The sequence below is a fragment of the Phragmites australis genome, chromosome 6, assembly GCF_958298935.1.
Source record: "Phragmites australis chromosome 6, lpPhrAust1.1, whole genome shotgun sequence".
Lineage (NCBI taxonomy): Eukaryota > Viridiplantae > Streptophyta > Magnoliopsida > Poales > Poaceae > Phragmites > Phragmites australis.
The window spans coordinates 44,935,504-44,949,456 of record NC_084926.1 but is presented as its reverse complement, the minus strand read 5'-3'; the positions used below and the strand labels follow the sequence as shown (position 1 = coordinate 44,949,456).

The 13,953-nt window shown below is 44.5% G+C and overlaps 2 protein-coding genes across 2 annotated transcripts; both read right to left on the bottom strand.

Moving 5' to 3' along the window:
- Positions 1 to 25: 25 nt before the first annotated feature.
- On the bottom strand, positions 26 to 2,217 carry LOC133922842 (transcription repressor MYB6-like). Its single transcript, XM_062368346.1, has 3 exons — positions 1,577 to 2,217; positions 1,176 to 1,305; positions 26 to 962 (listed from the first exon to the last, which is right to left on the bottom strand). Exons 1-3 carry the CDS (start codon positions 1,710 to 1,712, stop codon positions 377 to 379), a joined length of 852 nt encoding a protein of 283 aa, XP_062224330.1. The 5' UTR covers positions 1,713 to 2,217; the 3' UTR covers positions 26 to 376.
- An 8,029-nt stretch (positions 2,218 to 10,246) lies between these two features.
- Positions 10,247 to 11,970, bottom strand: LOC133922839 (WD repeat-containing protein RUP2-like). Its single transcript, XM_062368344.1, has one exon. It carries the CDS (start codon positions 11,695 to 11,697, stop codon positions 10,495 to 10,497), a length of 1,203 nt encoding a protein of 400 aa, XP_062224328.1. The 5' UTR covers positions 11,698 to 11,970; the 3' UTR covers positions 10,247 to 10,494.
- Positions 11,971 to 13,953: the final 1,983 nt, after the last annotated feature.

Sequence of the window (13,953 nt, the reverse complement as noted above, 5' to 3'; positions counted from 1 at the left end):
CATTGAACTTATACATCTGTGTAACATCGATTAGAACATGTGATGCAGTACTTAACCGATTTGATTTCGCTGTTCCATTTCCACTCCAAACAAGTACCTGTAGAACTTTTCAGAAGTAATCGAGCATTGACTTGATTACATCGGACATTTTGTCAGAAGCATAGACTAACTCACATTTACACTTGCACAAACAAATTGATACGCTTTTTATTGTAGAAACGACCAAAGAATTATGTCCAGCCTAGGGTGTGTTCTCTACATAACAATTAATTCTTACAAAAGAAGAAGAATCAAATCGAACAAGTATACCGTGGCATTTCATGCTTTTACTCTCATGCACAACACCAACACTGATCACACCTCCCACGGCATCAGTTCAGAAGAGCAAATCATCGTTCGTCGAGCTGAATCCACCGTAGATGTCTCCCATGTTCAGCATGTCAAAGTAACCGCCTCCTGCAATGCCGGTGGTAGCGCCATGAGCAGCAGCAGCGCTCTGGTGATCCTGGAGTGCGCCATACCTGCCGCTCATCTGGTCCCCGAACGCGACGCCGTGCGACAGCGTCACGTTGCCGGAGCTCGCCGTCGAGGCGGGCCAGTGCGCGGACACCGAGTAGCTCTCCGGCGCCGGCACCCAGTCGGAGAACATGAAGTTCTTGGACTGCTGCTGCGCCTGGTGATCGAATGGCTGGGTTACAGGTGCAGGAGCTGATAAGGCATGGCTGCCGCCGTTGCTGCTGATGTTTGCGTCTTGATCGTGGGAAGTCGTGGTGCTGCCGCTGCTGTTCTTGATGTGGTGGTGCATGGAAGGCTCGGTGGTGCTCATGGAGGTGAGCTCAGCTGGGCTCTTGGGGTTGGAGCCGCCCTGTGCCTGCATCACCCTCTTCTTCAGGTAGGAGTTCCAGTAGTTCTTCACCTCGTTGTCTGTCCTCCCGGGCAGATGCATCGCAATCTGAGACCACCTGAGAGAGACCCCAAATCATCAGCAACATGTAGATGGCATGAAATGTGGACTGTTTTAGTTGTTCCCTAACAGTAAAGTTTTGGCCGTTAATTGAAAACATTTTTCTCTAAGATATACCCGGGTTAAAAGCATTTCTGGTTTCGCATTGCAATTTTGTTTGCAATTATGCGCATGAGGAACTATTTGGAGAAGTGGTGTGGGAGAAAATTACTTGTTGCCCAGCTTGGCTTGAAGGTTGATGACGACGTCTTCCTCCTCCTGGGAGAACATTCCACGCTTCAATCCGGGCCGCAAGTAGTTGATCCAACGCAAGCGGCAGCTCTTGCCATTTCTCTGGAGACCTTTTAGAAACCAAGCCCAAATTGCATTCAAAAGAAAAGGAAGTCAGCAACAATGGCAGATGTGAGGTGAAAATTTGAATTGCTCGTGTGACAGAAGACTAGTCGAACTTGCGGTGTTTCAAATGAAACTCCAACCAATTTTGAACCATTTTTTTCTGGTCTTGCAGGAAGACTGCTGCTGATTGCATTCGAGACTAGAATTCAGCATCAGCGACGGGCTGTTGTGCATGCATGAGCACGACATTGTAGGAGAGGAGAAAGAAGTGCTCACCAGCCTTTGCAGGGACAGCACTCCAGCAGCCAAGGCCATGCTTGAGGATGTAATCCTTCAGCCTCTGGTCCTCCTCAGGTGACCACAGCCCCTTCCTGTAGTTCATCTTCGGCTTGTCGCAGGACCGGCACCCCATTGCTCTCTTCTTCAGACTTTGCCTCCTCTATCTGTCTCTGAAGATGAGCTGTTGCAGTAGTAGCAGTCCCTCAGCACCATGTGCCCCTTCTGATTTAAAGGGCTGTCACATTTCGCTGCTTGTTTTGTTTAATTAAGAGGAACTATTCTTTCAAAAAAATTGAGAGGAATTGAGTAGGTGGCTCGGCGCACATGCTTGAGATTATAAGGGGAGCCTTGGTCAGAGGATGTCTCCTCTATCTCGTCATTTCTCAAGGAAGATTCTCAGCGTTACTAAACTTTTTCTTTGTTCTAATGATGATATCAAATGTGAATGCTGGCTGGCACTAGGATCACATATTGTTTTGCTTTTTGTCAGCATTCAGCAATCAAAACGCGGTTGTAACTTGTGGCAATATAGGTTACTCGGATCGAAGTTACCTGAATTTTACTGGCACGGCAGTTCAGAGACTGTATGTCTGAAAAATGTGGTTTCAGATGAAGTGATCAGGTAACATGTGACGCCCGTTTTCTCTCTCTCTCGATGCTCCCTCTGCCATGTGAGCTCCGCTCATCACCCCTAACCTCCCGCTCGCCCCATTTCCCCCGCAACCGCCGCACGACGCCCTCAACTCGATCCCCCGACTCTACAACTGCCCTCCCTGGCTATAAAATCCGAATCAACCCTCGGCTGAGGCTCCTCTCGTCTCATTGCGCCCAAGCCCCCAAACTTCATCGGATTTCCCTCACCAGAGGGCTCCTGCGCCGTCACCAAACCTCCGTCGAGCACCCTCATCGTCGTCGTGCCTCTCCGCGCTTTGCCGACGCCGTCCGCTCGTCGACGTCCTCGACCAACTTCCATCAAGTTTCGTCGCCGCGTTCGAGTTCCAAAGGCCACTGGACGTCTGTCGTTGAAGGCTGTCGTCGCTGAGCCCCTCCGGTCTTCCCGGACGCGCCGCGACCTATCAAACGGACTCGTCGTGAGCACCTGGTCATGCTCTGCCGCTCATCGTCACCTCCCGACCACTATAGCGTCGTCGCCATCGTCCTCCGGCCGTGCGCCGCTGTGGAGACCAGCCGCCATCGCCGTCCCGAGCCAGAGTCGAGGAAGCTTGCCCTCCACTATCCGATCGTAGAGCAACAACCAGGATTAAAAGGTGAGATACCCCTTCGCTAGCCAATAAGATCACGCCATGTGTCACACACATGTCGGCCACGTCATCTTCTCGAGTCGAGTCAGCGTCCCAATCAATGATGACGTCATCGTTTGCGCAGTAAATCGGGTTTTCCTTTAGAAAAATAATTCCAAAAATCTAATGAATTCTGAGAATATGTTTTCTTTTAATAGAAAAATTCCAGAAAATAGTTTATGTTTGAAATAAACATTTTTAATAGGTTTTTAATCCACTTTTAATTCTAAAAATAGTTTTAATGATTAAAAAAATATTTCTATTTTTGGAAAATAGTTTAGAAAATCTAGAATAATTCTAATAATGTTTTAAAAATGTTTTCTTTAGTAAAATAAATGCTTTTAATATGTTTTGTTGGAAATAAAATTAGTTTTAATTCCAAAAAAATTTAAATAAATATTTTAAGCCTTTTTAAAATTAGGTTTAATTCTAAAAAACAGTTTTCATCATTTTCAGCTATTTAAAAATTAGTTTAGACGTAGCTTTCGCATCGTAGCTCCGATTTGGACGATTCTTGTGCCCAAATCTTTCTAAAATTGTGCCCTAGACAGCCTTAGCGTTTGTCTGTTGTGTTAGCTTCGTTTTGCGCTTGCTCTTAGTGTGTTGTTCTCTCTGTGTGTAGATGATCCTGTTCCGAAGCCATTCGAGAATATTCAAGATCAAGATTTCGATAACATTGAGCAACACTTCGGAGAAGACAAGTATCTTTGAACATCTTGCACCTATTTTAGGATTTATATTAGTTGTTTATCCTTCATTGCAAGCTTGCCAATATGAATCACATGTTTAGGGTTTACTAGTACTTTCTAGATTATCCTTGTCGCCTGTGTTGTAGTTTGGGTGTAAAAGATAGAAATACTTAGTCATGCTGTCAAGTCGGGTGGTTTAAATGTTAATCTGATTAATGGTCTATGCAACATGAATCGGATTGAGTAATCTTTTGTAGCAATATGGAACATAGGGATTCTAATTGGATGGTTGGCTTGATGATGGTTCGGGAATGCACAATTGGATTGTGGTTTGTACCTGTATGGGATTCTAAGGATCGGTTCTTGAAGCATGTAACCCGGCTAAACAACGCAACTACGGGGCCTATATGGGTATGGCATGTCCAATTAATTAGCCACCCCTCCGGTTCTGATAGCACCATTGGATAGTTGAGTGGCACAAGAGGGGGCTTTTGCAGTGATGTAATCACTGATAGCAGAAAAATCTCAATAGGTGCTAACAGGTCGGCGGGAGCTTTGTAAAGGTCTTGTAGTGATCGCCTGGCAGCATACCTTAGGAAGTGTGCAAGTGCTTGGCCGGCACAACAACATGGAAACTGTCACCTGGTAATGCGGGTGATAAAATCACGAATCGTGGGTAAAATGTGCAAACTCTCCAGAGTGTAAAACTGATATATCAGCCGTGCTCATGGTCAAGAGCGGCTTGGACTTCTTCTTGATTAGTTGGGATCAGAGCTCTGATATGGACGGTTGAGTAGTTAGATAATGGGATTACCTGGTGAGTTTTGGTAGCCAGATGTGGAATATCTGGTGAGTTTGGTAGTCGGATGAAATCTGATGAGTTGTTCCTCTTGTTTAAGTAGTGTCTTCACACTTAGTAATTATGATGCATGTTTCTTAGAGTTATATGTTAATGTTGCTTAGTGCAGTAAACCAATCTTGAATTTTTTTTCTTGACTTAAGCCATCATGTCATAATTTTTCACACTTGCGGAGTACGATATGTACTTACATTTTCTGTTTTCAATAATAAATGCTGCTTAATTGGAGAAGACTATGTAGAAATCAAGTAGGCTGAAGACTACAATCAAGACGGAGCATCATAGGTCGTGTTGCCCCCAGTCGATTGCTTGTGGTGTGCCCTGAAACTTTCGTTGAAGTTTCCTCTTGTTCTCCCGTTGCGGTTTAAGAACTTTGATATTTATTTCAATAAGATTGTTTTTGTTTGATATAGAACTGTATATCACTCATATGTCACTGCATGTATGATGAAACTAATACTGATATATATGTGGAGTGTACTGGTTATTTTTTTGAAAAACCGGACGTGACATAATAGCATAATGTTCAATCCAATTTTTTTTAGTGAAAAACATTGTTATCCAATAATCAGCGCGATGAAGGTCAGAGTGTCTCCACCAATGATGAGCGGAGAACATTGACATGAGCTATTCTTGCAATGAACGGACACTTGGATTAGCAATGACAGGGCCTGACTAGTCCATCCCTCTTCTGATGTCAAATTGTCAATCATTGGGAGGCATCTGCCTAGAGAGCTCCAAGAACGAAGAGGCCATGGACGCAAGAAAAAGACAGCCAAGCTGGGATTCAGAGGGATTTGCGTTGCAAGGATCAAGAAGATGAAATGCTCCTTGGAAGGGACACATATATGCATAAACAAGGACCTCTGAAAGCACAAACCAACAATGATGCAGAGCTTGGCTGCCAATCACAGTGCTGCTTCCATCCGATGTCAGAACAACTGAGTTGGCAGAATGGCTTGTTTAGAGGTCCCAATCAGGTCCTTTTTACGCGTTTCAGTGTGCTCATATAGTACATAAACCAGTGTCCTTTTCCTCTTGGTGATACATCATACACGGCATTGGCCTATTTCAAGGGCTTGGCTTTATACTGATAATATGATGCTGAATTGCAGGATAACTAATGGTTTCAGTCTGACAGCTAACATAATGAATTCATGATGGTTTTGTCCTTTCCTCGCAGTAGTTGTTTTCGGAATCTCAGTGCAGGTACTACTTTTGTCTTTCCTTCTGCTTAAGCTTCTCACTTAGCAAAAAGAAAGACCACCTCTAAAGTGACAGATAAACCAAAACCAAGTCTGTGTCATGATGAAGTCTGATTGTAGTTACCCGTAAATTGTTAGGTTTGGAAGTTTTGCATGTTCTTACACTGCTGCCATGGTAGAAAATTCAGGGGGAGAAGAGTATAGAGTTCAACTATATTCTGAAATGGGATTTACATCAACATTTACAGATGACAATTCTCCCCAGTTCTCACCAATTTCACATAAGGGTGTGTTGTTGCGTCCGCGCCTACTCAACACCAGTTCTCACCAATTTCACATAAGGGTTTTCCTTTCTGTATTTCCCTAAAAAAACATTTACGGATGACAATTCTCCCCCAGGTTGTTCTGTTGTTGCAGAAAGCCAGAAATTATTAACATCTTCTGAAGGTTAACAAAGTTAGATCACATTGGCACCAGAAATCAAGTGCCACATCTATACTGGTGTAGTAAGCTTTAAAAAGCATATATACCTGATAACTTCGCTTTCTCTGAAAGATTGAAACCAATAGAATACAACATACACTTCAGCTCGCGACGCACGAGAACCGAAAACAAAAGGCATGATCTGCCGCGTAGCTATTGTTTACCCCCAAAGAGAAACAGATACCAGCAGAATTTAATATCCTTGAAAAAAAGAATTAGAGCTAGTAAAGCGCTATCATGCTTCATATCTCTGTCCCATTTTAATACAAAACCATGTCCTGCAAAAGAGGACAATTCCATGTGACCTCAAAGGCGTCCTAATCCCCTCTTCTCCGCCTCAGCATCAAACACGGCGATTTGCTTACCAGGAAAAAAAAACTCTCTCGTAACATTAGCCGACAGCTATAAACTACTACGAGCTATGCAAAACTACATTTCATGGCAAATTGACTTGGGCACAGCTGCATGTGGAGAAACACCTAATCGTCGTACAAATTCGCATTTTGCGCTATAAAATTATGAACCACTGGTTAAACTATTCGCATCGTTATGAATAGAAGGATGAGAAGAGGAATCTTTTATCTGATTGAGAACCCCCCCAAGTCTGAATTCCACGCCCAAGTTAACAACTTCCTGAGCTGCAAGACTTTTCGTTCTTGTCACATCCATCTAGAATGTAAAATTGAGAAAGGATTTAAAACGTCACCGACGATTAAAAGAACGCGGAAACGATGGCGATGTGCAAAATATGCTGTCAATTAAACGATGGCGCTAGGAACATGCACTAACAGGGTTCCTCTGTACTTGTTGCAATGATGCGATGCAAGTCAATGCTTGCTCAGAATTAATCCACAGAGAGACAGGCAAGATGGGGCTATTATATATGCAGGTACAGCTCATAGGAGTACGCACGGAATAACCAATAGAACCCTCACTGCAAATTGTCAGTATATCTTCGCAGGATTAAGTAGGGGAGCTGAGAAAATTATGTTATCTAGCCAACACATGTACACTAAAATAATTATGCCGTGTTGTGGCTTTTGAGTGGAGGGTTGATTGGACATTTGGGCACTAGTTCTCTAGCTTTGCTGTATGAGATGTATATGAATCATGATGGCTGAGGCATAGATGATGTGCAGGTATGCTGAGGCAGAAATGACTTAAAGATAACATTTTGAGGTTGTGCTCCTCAATTTTTAAATGAAAAATGCCATGTTGATGCATGTAGAGTGCCTTGCAGTGGAGCAAGACCTGGGCAAAATCGTGGAGAAGGAGAGTATAGCACCGCAGAAGCATGGCAAAGTTCAGAAACTAATGCAGTCTCTAGAGGGAGAAGTGAGGAGGGGTGGTCGGGGAACCAGACTCCGACCACGAATGACCCCAATTTGCCGGCGGCACAGAAGTGCAAAAAACCTGGTGAAATTCTCGGAGGCAATGAGTAGGTAGACGCATCACTGCACGAGATTTTAGACTCTAAATCGATTTATGGAGGGAGAACTGAAAGGAGAAAATTTGCCTGGGTGGACGGTATTTCAAACACCGACTACCCAGGTGGCGGCGGCATAGGCGGTCTAAAACCACATAAAAATTCTTGGAGGTAGGAAATAGATCTAAGAACTACCTTGCAAAAACTCAGATTCTAATTCGATGTCTCGAGTGAGAAATGAAAAGGAGAAACTTGGAGCAGCAGCCTGGGTTGGGTAGGTAAACCAAATAACAACCGGGCCAAAGTCCTAATCCTTGTACTGCTCAGCTTAAACGAGTCGATTAGCCACACGGATGAGTTGATTAGCCAGTATCAAAGTCAGACGTGGCAATCAGAATTCGTGGCGCTCGATTCATGCATCGGGTTGATTAACCTGAACATTGAAATGCATCATGCATGGCTGAGACCGAAATAAGTTCTTCTTTCCAACTTTATTTTTGGGGAAATGCCATGCATGCAGCATGTAGATCTAGCTGCCTTGCATTACATGCGAAGCAAAGAAAAGCTTATCCAAGTATCGTCATATGCCAGGAGGAGTCGGAGTGGCCCAAACCAAAGTGGAGGAGAAGAGGCGATCCATGTTATGTATGAGCAGCAGACCATTATCATATGTATGCAATGTAATTTAGATAACAAAAATCTAGTTCATATATATATGGCAGCCTTTTTGAGTTTTGGGTATATGTGAGAAAGGAGCTGAAAGAAACGATTATTCAGTAGTAATCTAATCACACAAGTGCTCCATTTGTCAGCCATGACCTACTGCAGTACTGCACAGCGCGCTGGCTGTCTCCGCCGGCGCCCCGAGCAGTACCGGAGATGCAGCAGGTACTCTATTGGCACGGTGGCCGGAGACCAGGATGGAGGAGCTGTCATTTCCTCTGCTCGGCGATCGAGCTCTGTTAGTGTTCCATTGCATGGAGGGACGCCCTGGAATGGAAGGCTTGGCTCTCGCTCTTCAGTGATCGCATGAATCTGCCTGTTCTGTTGGATCGCTGGAACTCGAAGCACAGCGCAAGTCCTCTCTCCTCGATGAGGGTGCAGGTGGTCGGAGAACCAAGCTCCCCCTTTGACGACGGCATAAGTTCGAATAAATCCAGGAAAATTTGTCGATAATCGCAATGGATCAAATCGAAATGTAACAAGGATGCAGACTCTAACGGGGTTGTTTGGTTCGACTTTTCTGGGCATCTGCTTCTGAAGCTGAAGTCGAACCAAACAGTCTAACTGTGAGAAAATAAACCAAACGTTTTTTCAAAAGTTAAAAAGCTAGTTTCTAAAAAAAATTTAAAAGTTAAGAAGTTGATTAAGATGAGTTTTTTTTTTAACTTTCAATACGCTGAGAAGCTAAAAATTTATTGTAAAAATTAATAGTTAAAAACCATCGATTTGAAATCAGAAAAGTCAAAAACCAAAAACATCAAACAAACCAAAACCCTAATTCAACCCACGGAGTGAGAAATCTTTACCCACCGTGAACGATATTTGAAACACCGACCACCCGGTGATCCCCGTTTGCCATCGGCACAGCAGCACAGGCAAGCTAAAATCCGAAACAATCTTGGAAATAGGTAACGGATCATAGAATAGACGTGCAAAATTTCAGACTCTAACTCGTTGTCTAGAGTAAGAAATCAAAAAGACAAATTTGGAGCAGCTGACTGGGATTGGTCGGTAATCCAAATAACGACCAGGGCAGACGGTATCTGTACCCTAATCCTGTTCGTGTTCAGCAGCTTAATCAAGTCGATTAACCACACAGACGAATGGTAAACGGATAGAAGACGATTATTAGGTGTAGTTGCGAACATCAGGATCATATCAGAATTCGAAACGCTCGGATCACATATATATAGTCTGAAATACGAATCATGATGGCTGGTACAGGGAGTGCCCAAGGATCGATGGCTGAGACTGAAATATGATGTGGCTCCAAGTTTTATGCATGTAATTAACGCTGAAGCAAAGTATCTTCCCAGGCTGGCTCATCCATTTTCTCCATTTTGCAAGACAGGCCCAAAATACAAAACCCAAGTGGAAACAAGACTGATCCTCTCTCAAAAAAAAAGACATACCTTCCTAATATTCCCGGAATATGCATCAATATTATTTACTCTGAGTATTTTCTCTTATCTCTTCCTTCATCATTTAGTGTTCTCTCGATGATTAGAAAACAAGTACTCTAATACGTACGTATTTGTTCTTACATACTATTCACTCGAACTCTATTGAACTGCTGATGCATGCATGCTGTGCTTTTTTTCCTCGTGCTTTTGCCGTTCACGTGTGCTATTTATATTTTCCAAGGGTTGCAATTAGAAGGGAAGGTTACTGCTAACCGCATCGTTACCTGTTTCTTCTAATTACCACATGATTATAATTAAAGCAGAAAGAACCGAGAAGTGCACAAGCTAGCACCCGTCCATACACATATACACGTATTTCATTTTATTTAAAAGGGAGAGAAAGTGTATGTAAATCCAATAATTCCAAATCTTTTAATCTGGCAACCATCACACTAGAGTGTTAGTTATTAGAATTATCCAATAAATTACATACTTAACGAATAACATATTCTTACATGCAAGTGCACAATTAAAACAGAACATGCTTACAGGCATGTAAAATCGTGAAGTGGAATCACTTAATAACGGTGTCATCATCAATTGTTTCTTATTTCTTAAAAAAAAGATCTGTAGTTACATTGTCAGGGATGCATCACCAAGACAAACAAAAAGGAAAATAATCATTATCAGTGTCGATCATCGATATAACATGTACTTGCCTTTCTTTAATGAGTTGTTCTCTCAAAGAAAAAAAAGAAAAGAAAACACAAATAATCGAAAATGCAGAACCACTTGGTCATCACCTGAAAGCTAGAAGCAGGCATGGCTAATGGTCGCCGTCCGCTTCCTCTGCTTTCCTTCGTTGGCACGTGAACATCTTCAGCACGCCGTCCGACCCGCCGGCGACCAGCGCCCCGCCGTGGAGGTCGCCGCCCTGTCGCCATGCCACCGCGCTGACAAACCCACCTCCACCCACGTTGCTGACTGGCAGGTGGGCCCCACAGAATGGATGTACCCAGATGGGCTTGGCCCACCTGAGGTCGTAGACGAAGACGTGGTTGGACTCGGAGCCGCTGGCCACGAGGCCCGCGCCGCGCCACACCCCCATCCCCACGAAGCTCCGCGCGCTCGCGTGGCCGCTGTACGACCGCACCTCCCGCGCCAGCTCCTCGCCGGGCCCCCACTCCCACAGCCGGTGGGTCCCGTCCGCCGCCGACGTCACCACCCGCCGCCCGGCCCCGGCCCCGGCCCCCGCCCACCGCACGTACGTCACTGCGCGCCCGTGCCCGTCCATCCACGCCACCGCGCCGCGCCCCAGCGCGCGCACGTCGTACACCACCGCGCGCCGGTCCGCAGAGCCCACCGCCAGCTGCGGCCCGCCGGACGGGTCGAACTCCACGCACAGCACGGCCCCGCCGGCGCGCGCCGTGGTCCACCCCGCCGAGGGGGCGCGCGGGTCCCACACGTGCGCCGTGCGGTCGTCCGACCCGGATGCCGCCATCGTCGCGCCGGGGGCGTAGTCCAGCGCCCACACCCGGCGGCCCGCGTGCTCGTCGCGCTCCCACGACGCCACGCCGCGCTCCACATCGTACTCCGTCACCACGCCGTCGTAGTCGCCGCACCCCACCACCGACGCGCAGGGCCGCCATCGCACGCTGCTCAGCTTGGCCGGCACGCAGATGCACGCGGCAGGCCCGGCGCCAGAAGCCGTGGCGCTGCTATCCAGCAGCGAGGTCACGTTGTACATCCGGATCTTCCGAGCGATGCCGCCGGTGGCGAGAAGGCGGCCGGTGGGGTCGAAGTCGACACTGCCGATGGCGTCGGACGCCCCCGGCAGCGCGGTGGACGGCACGGTGCGCGCCAGCCGGAACTCCCATTCGCACCGTGGCGGCGACAGCTCGTCGTCGCCGGCAGCAACACCGGGAACAATAATGCCGGCGTCGTCGCTGGCTCCGGCAGCTAGCTCTTGCTGGTGTAGGGGGTCTTGGTGCTGTGCGGCGCTAGAAGAGGGGGAGGAGGGATTGCTCATGGACTATAGCTCCTCATAGGGCATTGCAGCTGGCTACTACAATTGGATTCTGTATATACGTGTGTCAGTCAACAGTGATGCATGAGAAAGTTTGGTTTTTTCTTGGTTTTGGTTTGCTGGCTCTTGTTTGTTTTGGGGCTAATCCTCCTTTAATTAGTCGACTACCTCCTACCCTAGAGAGAGAGAGAGAGATGTGGTGCAGTGTGCAGCCACAAGAGCCAATAGGAGGAGAGGTTATGGGGTTGGATGGTTTTGTGGTTGGAGCTTTGGTCATGTCGTGGCTAGCTGCAAGTTCAAATAGTAGCAGCGAAGCAAGTAGTGGAGAGGAAGAGCTACAGCCAAGCTGGTTAGTTATGTCAGCCACTGCCAGGGATTTTAATTTCTTTTTACAATTTTTTTATTAACCGGTGAAGAATCCAAAATTCGTGAAATTTTATCAAAATTCTGGTCATTTTTCTCTCTGCTATGTGGATCCTATATATTAGTAAAAAAAAATTCTAAAATTAGATATTTCATTCCACTCCAAAGTTCCCGAAAAACGTGAAATTTCACAAAAAAATTGATGAAATTTTAATCTCTTGTCGCAACCCAGAAGACAGGCTGAGAAATTAGACAGGTGTAGCGTGCTTGTGTCCTGACTAATTCGGGTTATTAATATTATTACTCACTTTGAAAAGCTCATTTTTGCTTTTGTGGTCCGTATTAAAGGATTTTTTAACTGGTCCGTAGAACCTGTAATATATACTCCCCCAATCACAAATAAGTTTGGATTTGGATTGCCTGTCAATATTCAAATTTAGCTACGAATTATTCTTTATGTATTGAGTTTCAATATTTAAAAATAATATAAGTAGATTTATCTTAAAAAAAGTTTCATAATAATATTACTTTGCTATATTCGGTAAATATATTTAAAAATAATAATCAAATATACGTTTTGAGACTGTAGCAATATCAAAAATAATATTTATTTATAACCGGAGCCAGCAACTGGGATTGGGCGATACAAACAAGAGTGGATAAGAAGTGGCCCACACTTACAATAAGCTGTACAAGATTCCGTCAGAAGGCGACATGAAATTCTGATCCCTGCACCTGCACGGCATGCAGCTTGGCAGGGCCGGGTATCTTCATTTCGCTTCACCGGCAAGCACGCAGCTAGGACCATTCAGCTAAATATCAAGCGAGCGATAGAAGATAATACGTTGGTATAGATAATATATTGTTGTATTTATAATTTAGATATTCATATTCGGTATATTATTTAAAAAAATAGAATTTCAGTACATTGACACCAAAAACCGCAGACATCGACACCAAACTGAGAAATTAGTATAATGATGAAGTACAGCATATACATCGAGATGAATAGTGTACTCAAATTTGCCGGAAAGATCAAATAGATTAGATAGTATGACTATGAGATCAAGGGCTAATTCTAAAGTCGAGAGCAAGACTAGATAATGAGAGAGAGTAGGGCATGCATGAATACTCTAATAAAATAGATGAATTAGGATAGATTTGTACAATTTTTACTGTACATCTTATATAATTAAGCAATTCACAATCAAAATTTTTCTCGCCTCCTCCTCTTCTATAACATGAAAAGTTATAATTAATTAGTCAATCAACATACTTCACATCTATCATTTTTGGTCGTCTTCCTTGATTGCAACATGTTATCTTTCCTTCTATCACTCTATTTTTAAAATTTAAATCAAGATAAATAATCATTACATAATAAAATATCATCTCCTTAACATCAACCATCTCCATATAGCACAGCCATCTATATTCAATTATCATATATCATATATATATATATATATTTCCTTTTTATTATAGTATACTCCTTTACTTGTTTGAATGAATTACCATATCATGAATTGATTTTTGAAATAAGTGTGCAATTGCTAGTTGATGAAGCAGCAGAGCGGTGTAGCTGGTGGGCAGGGGAGGCGTTACGTGTGCTCACGTACACCTGGCCAATGCTCGCGGCCTCGACCACTGCGCCCCAATTTGGATCCGCTCTGCCAATAATTCCGTAGAACATTATGCGCCTCCTCCTCCTACACGCACTTGGTTTGCTCCGATTAATTCCATGTTACTCCTAAGGTTTCCTTTTATCCTCCTAAGGTTGGAGTCTCTTGTGGCTGGTACTGTTGATTTTGGAAATACTAGACTCATCGTTATTACGGTGAAGCTAACGTGGTTAGATTATTTTTGTCTCTAATCTTTAGGAGCAAAATTTGTAGG

Coding starts and splice junctions, on each gene's coding strand:
- LOC133922839 (XM_062368344.1), bottom strand. CDS start 11,697: ATGAGCAATCCCTCCTCCCCCTCTTCTAGCGCCGCACAGCACCAAGAC.
- LOC133922842 (XM_062368346.1), bottom strand. CDS start 1,712: ATGGGGTGCCGGTCCTGCGACAAGCCGAAGATGAACTACAGGAAGGGG. Junction 1,306..1,576: donor TGCTGTCCCTGCAAAGGCTG/GTGAGCACTTCT, acceptor GGTTTCTAAAAG/GTCTCCAGAGAAATGGCAAG. Junction 963..1,175: donor CAAGCCAAGCTGGGCAACAA/GTAATTTTCTCC, acceptor GGTCTCTCTCAG/GTGGTCTCAGATTGCGATGC.